Source organism: Zonotrichia leucophrys, chromosome 2 (genome assembly GCF_028769735.1).
Source record: "Zonotrichia leucophrys gambelii isolate GWCS_2022_RI chromosome 2, RI_Zleu_2.0, whole genome shotgun sequence".
Classification (NCBI taxonomy): Eukaryota; Metazoa; Chordata; class Aves; order Passeriformes; family Passerellidae; genus Zonotrichia; species Zonotrichia leucophrys.
This window is the reverse complement of record NC_088171.1, coordinates 112,567,733-112,580,511: the sequence shown is the minus strand read 5'-3', so window position 1 is coordinate 112,580,511 and position 12,779 is coordinate 112,567,733. Positions and strand designations below refer to the sequence as shown.

At 34.3% G+C, this 12,779-nt stretch overlaps 1 protein-coding gene across 7 annotated transcripts in view; it reads right to left on the bottom strand.

Moving 5' to 3' along the window:
- Positions 1–12,779, bottom strand: part of SNTG1 (syntrophin gamma 1) — a 315,746-nt gene that overhangs the window by 15,440 nt on the left and 287,527 nt on the right. For 6 of the 7 annotated variants that reach the window (XM_064706080.1, XM_064706079.1, XM_064706083.1 and 3 more), the window contains one exon: positions 11,877–11,969. In XM_064706080.1, the coding sequence (XP_064562150.1) occupies positions 11,877–11,969 (93 nt within the window). Of the gene's footprint in view, positions 1–11,876; positions 11,970–12,779 lie in introns of those variants that run through there. The other variant, XR_010439215.1, reaches the window with a different exon arrangement.

Here is a 12,779-nt window from a genome sequence, read left to right as displayed (position 1 = left end):
TACCCCAAAATTCCTTTATCTATATTTAGTATTTAAAGAAAAAAGATGGATTTTTTTTTGATCTGGGGATTTGCTACTCTATCGGAAGTGTTGATCTGACATAAAAGACCCCTCCTTCCATACTAAAAAAATCTAGTCTTAATATAAAGGCCATATCCTAGTAAAAACAAATCTCTATTTTTAAAAGATAAAATAAAAAAAAAAATTTAAAAGAGAACATATTTTGAGTTTATTTATGAGAGCTCTAGTGAGGAATTTGAGCAAGTAATTAATTCTAACCGTATCAGTGGTCTTTCAAGTAATTGCATTATGAATTGTAATGTGTCTTGTTGAAAAAGACATAATGCTTTACAAAGTAAATATACAATTAATAAAATGTACAGATGTCTAGAAAATCATCTCTTTATAATTATATTTAGTGTGGATTTATGGAGCCAAAAGCCATTTTAAACTACTTTGCTTAAAAATGGAAAAGAGCTATTTTTGTTGTCTTTTCCTCCCAATTTAAAGACATCCCCCACCATCCAGATGTTTTCAATTCTTAAAATGTTTCACTGTGATTTCAGTCGCATTTCACATAATTAGGTCATCATCACTTACATTGTTCTACTACTTTGATGAACAATAATTTCACAGGCATCTGACAGCACAGAAACTTAAAGCAATACTTTTGTACAAGGGTTTGTAAATTACTCCCTCTCTGTGGTGTAGGACGACACTTCCATCTGTGCCCGTAGTCTTTATCTATGAATGGTTTAGTATCTACTGGGAATTAAACCAAACATGGGGGAGGTCAAATTTTTAACTGTCCTAAATCTATGCAGGCCCCTTTGCTTCGGGATGTATTGGTCTCTTTATGACTGGCAAAAATCTCTACCCTGCACCAAGCAGAATAGAGTTTGTTGTGTTTGTCTTAGGGGACTAACAAGAAAAGAAACCACAAGGACAGCATCTTAACTGTGCACCATACACAAAGAAAGTGCTAGAATTTTTCTCCACAATTGTCTCTATATAGTTCCCCCTTCCAGATTAAAAGAAAGAGCCCCAGTCTCAGCACCACTTTCATTCTCTGTGTGTAAGTGACAGGTGAGCTCCAATCTGCCATAAACAGAGTTAAGGACATTCTGTTTCACATAAACCACAGGAATTTGGCAGTTTATGTGAAAATATATCCTATTTGTTTCAAATGTTGTCCTCCTGAGTCCACCAATCTGTGCTACAGAAAGTAGAACAGCTTCCCTCATTTCTATGTGTGCGAAATTCCTTTGACTTTGTTTGATCAAAGATGCTTATTTATATTGTACAAAAAGTGAGGTAAAAAAAAAAAAACCATCTGAGCAAAACAATCCAGTATATAACATCATTCAGCTGGCTATATTCCTGCCTGCTTTGTAAACTCCTTTTTATTTTACAAATTTATGAAATCTTGTCAGAAGATCAAGACCATTGCCTTTCTGCAGGGACAGCAAATCTACTTAGGTATGTCATTTCCTGGATGAGAAATGTAAAGGGCACTGATTGTCTCTTTATCTCAGGAGAAAACAATCAAAGCAATGAGCTATCATCTTTCTCTTCTCTGATGATATATGGAGAGGCCAGGAGAAAGATGCAACTTTAACAAGGACCCTTAGATGTGCAGGCAAAATCCCAGGGTACCTGGCCTTATTCCCAGTCAGATTAAGTTTGAATGAAGATGAAGGATGTATAGAACTGAGGTACTTTGACATTTCTATACTTTGCCATGTACTTCATTCCCATTCAGAGGAAAGAGAATGACAGTTACACCAAATCCCAGGCACAACTCAGGAACACACTTCAATTTATGCATAGCTTTGGTTTTGGAGACTACTACTCAGCCAGGGCTCTTACTTAAGAACATTTAAAAATCAGGTTTATAGTGTGGAGAGAACTAATCTCAACAAAACTGCACTTCAACATCAAGATACTAAAACAAGCTCCTCGAACCTAGTCTCTGCAGAGACAATTAAATACTCTTCATCTAAAGTGTAAGGAGTAGAAATGCTATTGACAATGCATTAAATGATTCCCACATGAAAGAATTATCTGCTCCTTTTGAGTGATCTTCAACAAATTGCACACACTTTCCCTCAAAATTGTCCACGTGAGGGATCGGTCATTTGCAAAAATAAGAATAGGGAAATGTTGAGAGCTTTAAGTCACCAAGTCATGAATACAAAGTATTTCAAGCAAATCACTCTGGCTATTTCTTTTTCTAGAGAAGCTCTGAATTAAAAATCCTACATCCTGGTTTGAAATGGCAAGAACTGTTTCATTAGGATAGAGTCTGGATGTGTGTTTACTTCAATATACTATACTACATTAAAAGTGTAACAGATAGCTTAAACCACTTAAACTAGAAGTTCAAATTCTAGATAGCAAAAGTTGAGTAAATTAGTTAATTATATGCCCGGTAAGACCCATTTAAATCCTTTCTCCTACCAGAGAGGTTGAAGCGCTGCCCTGTGCAGCCCATTTTGTATGCATAAAATGTCTATAAGGCAGACAAAATGCTGTGACTGCAGACACATTGCTTAAAATAAAGTATCTTGGGGATCACTGGATTAATCTCTCTGGTTTCATATGTTCTGAGTGTGGTTCTCTTCATTGTCATTGCTGCAAAATGCATAAGCAATGAACAGGGATCAGACCTATCCTTTTCCAACTACTACTTTATAGTGCCACAGTAAGAAAGGAGACCAGACCCATTCACCTGAGCACCAGTTTCACACAGATGTGAAACTACAGCAGTGACATTAACACAGGAGAGAGTTTAATATGATATCTTTCATGATCCTATAGGTTGACTTCAGTGTTTAAGGGTTCACTGTGGTTACTCTTCTCAATTCTATTTTTAAAGGCTAATTCTCCTGCATTATGTATAGGTATCCTTGGGAATACTGATCTACATCACTGACACAGTCATTATTTTTTAATGTCTTTGAATATCAGAGTTCCTTGAAACCATTTGTTAAATGATTGCTTCAGAAAGTTAACATAGGCTGTTATAATTTTGTGTAAATATATTTATGTATACATACTGACTTCTAACCAATAAGTACACTTGTAAAACATGCTGGCTTTTTTGAAAATTGTTGAACACCTAAATGCGTGTCACATAAAATTTTTCTAAATCAGTTTTCAGGAATTATGAACTATAAGCAGAAGTACTTACTGGTTTGCAGTGTTACTGAGCTCAGCACTCATAGGGCTACTTTTAGCTGACAAAAACAGCATATTCTCTTCAAGTGGCTTCCTCATTAACAGTGCATAACCTGCATCACTAAGAATCCTTTACGGCTCTATATACAGCATTTATAGGAAGCAATAAATTTTTGTTTGTCCTAAAATAGATTTGACAGGTGGGCTAGGTACCAATTCCTTTCAAAGCAAAAATTGCAACCAAATTAAAAAAGATTCTGTTGTAGACAGTGGCATCAGCTACTCTTGAGGATCCTAGCACACCTTTTAAGTCATGGCACACAGCATTAGGATGCCTTAATGGAAGATGAAGAGGAGAACTCAGTATGCACTGTTTATTGCTTCTCAATGAATGAGAGAAAAGTGAACTCTCATTTAATGAGTAGAGATAGAATTTAGGAACAACATCAAGCAGTCCAATTTAGCAAGTGGGGACCAAGGCGTTCACTGAAAATACCACCAGTGTCACAATTTGCACAGTCCCAGTGTGGCCACAGAAAATCTGACATAATTAATCCATGTCTTGAAAAATGCACTGTAAGAAGACAATCTCTTTGAACAAATACAGTATGTATCATGCATAAAATTGGAAACAACCAATAAGATATAAATCCTTTATCCAATTATTATTCATATATTGCTTAGGCTGCCTTTTGCATTTTACACCATTTAATACAATTAACTTCAAAGAATACCAAAATGCAATGCAAACAAATAAACTGTGCAGACAAGCTGACAAATTAGATTTAAGACTCCTCTTGAGATGTTATTAAATTATCGTAATAACAAATCATCAAAAAGCAAAATCCTGTATTCACTGAATTAGCAGGATTTTTTTTTTCCTGTGACATATAAGGGACCAAGATTCTTCACCAATACTTTTTAATGAGAAATATTTTATTTATAAGTAATCATCTAGGATTCATTTGTGCTAATCTTTGCAAACAAATTACTGCCTATTATCTTCTGCTAGTGTTATTCTACTATAATTAAAAAGGATGCTCTCTGTGTGCGTATTTTTATTTTATAGTTGGTACTTAAATTTACCATACAAATGACACATGGAAGAAAAGCTATTGACTCGTCCATACCTGTAATACAGCCATACAAATGAAGAAAGTTATTATTGTTTCTATTATTAGCAATAGTGTTAGATCTAGAACACATATTTTTAAAGGCACTCTAGAAAATACTTTCACATTCATATTATATGTCACTTTGCTACTCATTCCCAGTATCTTGGAACATACAATTTTGGTAAGATATTATCAAACAAAATCACTTTCCATCTAGGTAATGACATCAGAAATGTGGAAATACATAATAACTGTAACTATCTTTGTTTGGGCTATGACTAGAAATATTCATTAGAGTTTTTGTTTCATTTTGGGTCAAGGAGTTTGTTCTAATCCTAAATAGAGATCAGATTATCAAATAAAAACAGAATAAATAGGTGACTGTATTTTTACTTACCATGCTCTAAGTAATATTCATAGAAATGTGAATCTCTGACTAGTCCATGGCTCTGGGATAGATATATAATTTAGGTTACAGAGGACATTAGGCATTGCAGCTAGGAAATAAAATGTGTATTTTGTCAACATAAGAATCTCCAACCAGAACATATTTAATTTGTGTCCTGTGGATTCAGTGAACTACCTTTAATTTTTTTAAACAGTTTTGTCTCTTCTGTGTCAAATTATTCACTGTGGACTAGCCCTCTTCTTTCTGAAAGACTATTTACACTTAATAATCTTGAGCATTAGTGTTTGCACCACATACTACAATGGCATCATTTCACCTGCCGTGAAGCCACATGAGGAACAGCTGAAGCCACCTGGAGAAGAGGAAACTAAAGGAAGACCTCCCTACTATTCAACTTCCTTGTGAGGAAAGAGGAGTGGCAGGCACTGCTCTCTTCTCTGCGGTGAACAGTGATAGAACCTGAGGGAATGGCCTGAAGTTATGTCAGGGGAGGTTTAGGTTGGATATCAGGAAAAAGATTTTTACCCAGAGGGTGCTTGGGCACTGGAACAGGCTCCCCAGGGAAGGGGTCACAGCACCAAGCCTGACAGAGCTCAAGTTGTGCAGTGCTCTCAGGCACAGAGTGTGATTCTTGGGGCTGTACTGTGCAGAACCAGGAATTGGACTTTGATATTCTTATGTGTCCCTTCCAGCTCAGGATATCCTATGATTTTATGAAGTGTGCCTTGTCTACATACATGATCTATGAAAATCATAAACAATGCCATTCCATTGGCATGAAGCAGGTTTTATTGTATAATAGCAAAAGAAGTTTGGCCTTCAGTAGGATGCTTGCAAAAACCTAAGCCCGTCAGTGTTTTATATTGATTAGACAGCTGCATCCCAGATCACCTGTAAATGGTGGAGTAAACAAAGAAACCATCTTTATTAAGGAAAGGATGTCAGAGATCACTTTTGAAGTTCTACTTCCATAAAATTCCTCTGTTGTGTTTTCCATCACACTTTCAAAAATCTTTAGCTGTTTCCAACACTGCCTCCTTTTTTCTTGATACTCTGAATGTTGGGATTGTTCTTCCTTTAAGATTTTTAAGGCAATTTTTAATGTGTGATATATGTTACAGAATTATGCTAAACTTCAATGGGCATCTTTAAAGCTAATGTTTGTTGTCTAACTAAAATACATGACACTCCTACAAGTCAAACTAAATCAAGAGCTTAAGCCCTCCAGGTCCTTGTTTCTAAGAATAAAAAGTAATTGAGCCTTCAGGCGCCTGGGATACACCTTAATTTGTCTGTTTGTCTCATAGCTAATTGAGAAAGATTTCATTCTTGCCAAGTGACACTCTGTCCAGAGTTATAGCAGCGGTAGGGAACTGAGTAGGATTAAGATCTTGTTCATGCTCAGTTCGACTGTGTTACTGATCTCTGGAGAGTGTCTCACTGCAAAAGAATTATGGTCCAAGGCAATTTCCTTTGTCAGCTGCTGCAGCTTTATAACTGTAAAGGGAAAGACAGGGGAGGACACAGAGGATAAAGAACAAAAATGAGACAAAGGAAAAAAGCATGAAAGTCGGCCCTTTTAAAAGAACTGTTCTTGTCCATTACTGAAATTACATAAAATGCTAAAAGACTACAGTGTATTAGTGCTGATGGAAAATCTACCAACATTTGTTTCTAGCCAGAGAACATAAAACTGAATGAAGCATGCTGATGTCTTCTATTAAAGTTATAGTAGCTATTTGTTCAACATTTAAACCTTGAAGCATGGAATAAATATTTTTTCACAAGAGTTGGATTATTAAATCTCCATTTTCCAGTGAACCTGGTTTATTCTGCCTTCCCTACTACTGAAATTTGAATATCAAGAAGGTTTTTATATGCTGTTTTATTTCAATATGCTGTATATGTATTATTTTCATGAAGAGACAGACAAGGTCTATATCGCTAGAAAACATGGGAGATTGTTCCTAAAGAAATTAAGAGAAATACCAATCTGTGTGATCTAATAGGCTTTTGGTATGGAAACCAAATTAAAGATATTTGCAATGCTATTTATTGTTCATGGAATATTCTCTTTTTTTGGTGAAGGTTTCTGCAAGAGAACACAGGCCAGGTACACTGAAGTTTGTTGATAGGTGCCTTGTGGGCCATTATGGAGCCTTTTCTTACTTTGTTCTAGCACCACCATATAATTCAGCAGCACCTTAATTTATTTTCAATCCTACAAGGGATACTTTTTTCCTCTTCTGACAAATAAATATTTTTGACTGCTGTTTTAATGATCAGTAAATATGATGGACTACAGACACAGCACTTTGCTCAGGGAGGTATATGGCAATGTATATTCACAAAAACACATAATGTATTATTAGTAGAATTGATGATGCAAATATGCACATTATGGAAAAAAAATTAATGAATATGTCAGTAATCCAGAAATATATATATTATACATATTTCTGTGTATATCCCCCCCCATATATTTTTTATGGAAGCACATTAAGAATCAGTTACTGAATGGCACTTGAGTAAGTAGTTTTATGCATTGGACCACTTTCAAAATAGTAGTTAGATTAACTTCTGTACATGTCCTGTTATTCTCTTTAACCTATCAGTCTCCATACTTAATTCTTAAGGTGGCTATTGCAGCTGCAAATCTTATTTATAAATGTTCATCACAGTATCTATGTACGTCCATACCTAACAGAAATTGCCCGTGAGAGTTACGTTTGTTCATTAAAACATTGATGCTATATACTAGCTAATATTAGACAAATTTAGGACATGAGTGCTAGGATACAGTTGGGCACGATGTGAGAAAAATGTTTTCTCCAGTAAATATTGATACACAATACTGCAAAAATTACCTAGGATAAAATTTGGTATATAACTTCTAAGAACTGCCACAAAACCTTTTGCACATTTTTTAGAATTTTCATATTTTAAAACCAACCAAACAAAACATTTAGCATATGGAACATGTCTAGTGAAAACTTATTTCTGGAGTAGATCCTGTATACTAAGACACCTTATAGTTTAAGGAGTAACTAATCAGAATCTGTAAAATGTGATTAAGGCAGAAAAGAAAACAAAATATCTAAAGGGTATTCACAAAGATTAGCTAAATTCACTTTTCACAGAATATCAGCAACGAAGAAAGAGGGAAGTTCAGTGAGGGGATTCTATTTGACATCTTGTATTTCAAATAAAGCAAAAGCTGGTGGGCATTTTTTGGAAGAAGTCTCCAGTGGAAGAGATGCCTTGAGGAAAGTCCCTATTGATTAGAATTACATTTCTGTGCATGCCAACACAGGAAGCAGGTGGCTTTTTGACTCCAGGTTTATAACTACCATAAATGAAGGACTACATCACCAACATTATCATAATCAAACACGTGCCAGTATTGGCTTGGGCTGTGTGTCACAGTTTGCTTTCAAACCACACATTGCTAATAAAAGATGACATTTTGCACCGGTGCTTTGGCTCTGAAAAGTGCTGCAGAAGAACAGGGGCATAAATATACGAGTCATTACTTTTCAAGGTGCAAGGAGAAAAATTACTTTGTGGCCAAAATTTTATTTGATTTTTTACCTGAATTGAGAAGTAATTTTCTGAAATTTTGACATAACCAGATTTAACCAGGTAGTCTTAAAAGCTGTTCATTCTCCTTTCAAGAAAATACAACAGCTTTTTATAAAGCGTCATATGAAAATACTCCAAATGACAAACTACTGTTGACTCTATGAGTTATCAGTCAGAAAATGAATACGAGAAAGCAGAGAAATATGCAGCAGAAACAGCTATGATTTATGCTAGTGCTGTTATAATCACATCACAGCACAGATTTTTTCTGAATAACTCAGTTTAATACTTTGTGTACTCATATTTATCATAGGTCTGTGCAGACACAGAGAGAATGTTTTTATCTAATTATGATGTTTGACTTGAAATACATTTAGCACAGATGACAGTTTTTAACCACTAATTTCAATTTACATAGTTAAGTATTATTTAAGGATTAAATGACAGCAAACAAGCAAACAAGCCTACACAAGATTGTAAGGCTTTTGTCTGGAAATCATAAACTTAATGAGAGCCATTATCCCCTAGACACTTGTTCATGAAGACGGGGTGAGCATGGGGTTTAGAAAATTTGTGAAATTTTGACTGCAATTTGTCAGGGCATATTGGACAAAATCTATTCACTTACTTGAAATGGGAGAGGAATAAAGAATTTAAATATTGTGGCACTGCTTAAATAACTGGAACATTTGAATAACTGAATAACTGTAAAAATCATGAGCACAAGAACTTGGCTTCCTTCATTTCAGTTTATTGGTAATTATGCTCTTATAAAGACAACTCACAGTCACTTCATTAGTAATTAAGAAAGAAAACTTTAAATAGCATGAGCACATAATATAAAACTGAAATTTTCTGAAGATTTACTGAAGATAACCACTGCAATAAAATATTAGACAGGACTTCTCAGAAACTATTTTGTTTCCAAAACATGAAAATGTCATAAATAATTAAGAATTTTAAAGATTTAATAATATTTAGCAGGAAAAATATAATAATATTTTTCCTCCAGGTACTTGTCTAAGACCTGTGAATTCACTAAAATATCTTGCATCTGCAGGGCTATTCTCTGAGTTATTCTGAGAGAAATACAGAATGAACAGTTCAATCTGTTCGTGAACTCTATGAAATATGGCTTTAAGTTAATTTTTACCCAAAAAGGAGTGGCTGAATTTGGTCTAAGCAGCAGCAAAATAACAGAGGAGAACGTGTACCGGAGGAGGACCAGGACCGCTAAGGTGATCAGAGCATCTCTTTCATGAAGGCAGGCTGAAAGAGTTGGGGCTGTTGAACCTGGAGAAGAGAAGGCTCCAGGGAGATCTTACTCCTGCTTCTCAGTACTTAAAGGAGGTTTATATAAAAATGGAGGAAGAACTTCTACCAAGGCCTACAGTGACAGGACAAGGGACAATGTTTTTAAAGTAGAAGAAGGTAGAGTTCAGACTGGACATAAGAAAGGACTCTTAGAGGATCAGGGTGGTGAGAGAGTGAAACAGGATGCCCCAGGGAGCTGAGGATACCCTGTCACTGGAAGTGGAAAGATAATAGTTTGTACTGATTTTTCAAATACAAATTGCAAAAAATCCCAGAAATTATAAATAATAATGCGTAAATATTGTTTTCACAAATGGTATGACATTTTAAATAAAGCTTTTGTCTTTAATACTGAGTATGTTAATTCACAGAACACTTGCTAGGACTTTTGGATACCCTTAATTCACAAATGCACATGTAAATACTACTAAGATAGGTATAAGTTAATTAAAAGTGTACTAATGTTTTCCCTGTCTCAAAAAATGGTTTCCATTTCTCATTGTTTTTTCAATTTTTTTTTTTTAAACATAGTTTGCTTCATAAGAACTTCATTAGGTGGAAAATAACATTTTTAGCTTTAGTGCCTATACAGGTCTAGTTTGCATTTCAGTATATATGAGATTAGCAATATTGTTGAAGAGCATTGCCAGCACAGACATAACTTACCCTTGTCATTTTCATAATAAAGATATCTGAATAAATTTTTGGCTAAGAGCACTACAATCTTCATCTTTCTATAAACTGATGGAGACTAAGCAATGTTTTTCCTATTTGAGCACCCACTAAAACGTGTTTGACACACTTAGATTTCAGACATTTCACCTTATGGCTTGTTTGACAATTTTAATTGCAGCAATCACTTGGCAACAGATTATGTTGCTTCCTATTATATTGCTTCTGTTCTTTTCTAATGCAATTGTCATCCTTATCTCACATTGCCTAATGCCTGATTACCTAACAAAACAATGTCCTTTTTTTTTATTCATGGTGTAATGCTTTATTCTAACATACAATACAATACAGTACATATAATACAAGAAGTAATGGGTTCAAACTGAAAGGGTAAAACTGAAAGGGTACATTTAGGTTAGATACACAAAATAAATTCTTTATTATACTTTTATATATATATACATAAAATATTATTGGAGGGTGGGGGAAAACCAATTTTTTTTACAGAGCTACTGCATTTTAATTCTGTTGTACTGATATTTTAGTGTAATACCTTCTATCTGATAGTCACGTTCCATTGATGAATTATACAAGACTATTTGCTTAACAAAAAGAAACAAGGTTATGTAAGTGTTTAAATTTAAAATTCATCACTTTCTGCAAACAAACAGAATGGAGTGGGAAGAATAAAGGGGTTTGGATTAGCAGAATAATGAGGTAGGAAGGGTTGACTTCAGATAGAGCATAGGAACAAATTCTGGAGCCAAAAGGGCATTTTCAGCAGTTGGTGGTGGGAATGTTGCAGCATCTCAAAGGAAAATAAGTACTGAAGGTAAGTGTAAATCAGAAGAAAGATTTCACTGTTTCACTCAGAAGAAAGATTCTACCATTAACAGCAGAGTCAAGTAGTAGCAGTAAAGCCTGAGCACATTTTAGGACTTGCCAGCAATTAGCGCAAATGTCAACATAGGACATATTCAGGGTCTCAGTGGTTTTACTGTGACTTGGACGTGCAATAAAATATGGAAATTGATTCCATACTATCTGCTTGATAAAGCAAACTCTTTCATAAGTTCTACTGAGTTTTTTTAAGGCTGACAGGAAAAGCTGACGGGTGAGACATTTGCATTATGATTAGTTTTTCTTTTTACAGATGCCTGAAAAATAATAGCTAAAATATAAACTAGGAATTGTGGAATAGCTGTAAAAGCACACACTCCCTCCCATGAAACAAGAGAAGAGAATGGAAGAATATTTTCAAGCTGAAATTAAGAAAGTTATCTTTTCTCAAAACCAAGGGCACACCAGCAAAACAAACCATCAAGCTCAATCAGTGTGAGCTTTCATGTGAAATTAAAGAATAAAGATCTGATGCTTGTTTCAGATTGGTATCAGTATTGATTTCTCAATAACAAGCAAATAACAGAATACTATTTCTCACATAATTAGAAATCAGTCTCAAATTTAAACTAAAGCATGAGAGATTTTACAGTCTGTTTCTATAACAAAGAGAAGGATAATTTGAAGATGTACTACTTATCTCAAAATATTAGAAATAACGAGGAATAATAACAGTGTGATGGAAAAATTTCTTAGAACTTTACCTTTGTGGCAGCATCAAAACAAACAAAGCCCATGCTGAAGTCGATGGTAAGTCCCATAAGATGACTCTCTAAAACACAGGCATACGTCTTGCACTGTAAAAGAAAAATCAGAGAAGGTAGTTACCACAGAAGACATTTCTTAAAAGTTTTTCTAGGACCTCTGTTTCTGAGTCTTTATTATAATGTTTATATACCTCAAAATTATTATCAGAAATAAGTCATTTGTGTGCAAATATGTCAATTTTTTTGTATTTCAAATAAAAGGATTTTTATCAGTGATGAAGTTATCTAAGACATATAAAAACAGGTGTTGCTTCCATTAGGGAAAAAATGAAAGGTTCAGAATTGCCTCAGTGGCTTACTAATAACATTTTCTAAAAGGAAAAATTTATTATTTTCAATCTCCTAAATTTTTTTTCATACCCAACAACTTTTAAGATTAATATATTCCTTTTATCTTTTCAAGCAAAAAAAAAAAAGAGCTTATATAAAGCATCTCTTTAGTAGACTGTTTCTTGTGGTTTTCTGTTGTCCTAAATCTCAGGGAAAAAGCTAGCATTTCATACCATTTAGCAACTAAATGGAATTATCTGAATGTTTTTTTTTTTTTTTCTTCAGATAGTGGCTCAATATATCAATATATCTCAAAGGTTTCTATGAGAAACCTTGGAATTCTGTAAGACTTTGGCATTCTACTGTTTTTAAATATATACTTCTATTTATTGCCACAACATCACACTTGAATACACACTGTGAGACATTTATAAGTGTAATTTTTAGCATCAAGCTGTGCTTGAAGGCTGACTGCAGGTACAAAATGACAGACTTGTCTTTTTCATCACAAAATACATTAAAAAAAAATCAAAACATTTCTAAATCAGATTCAAGTTCTTTAAATAAATT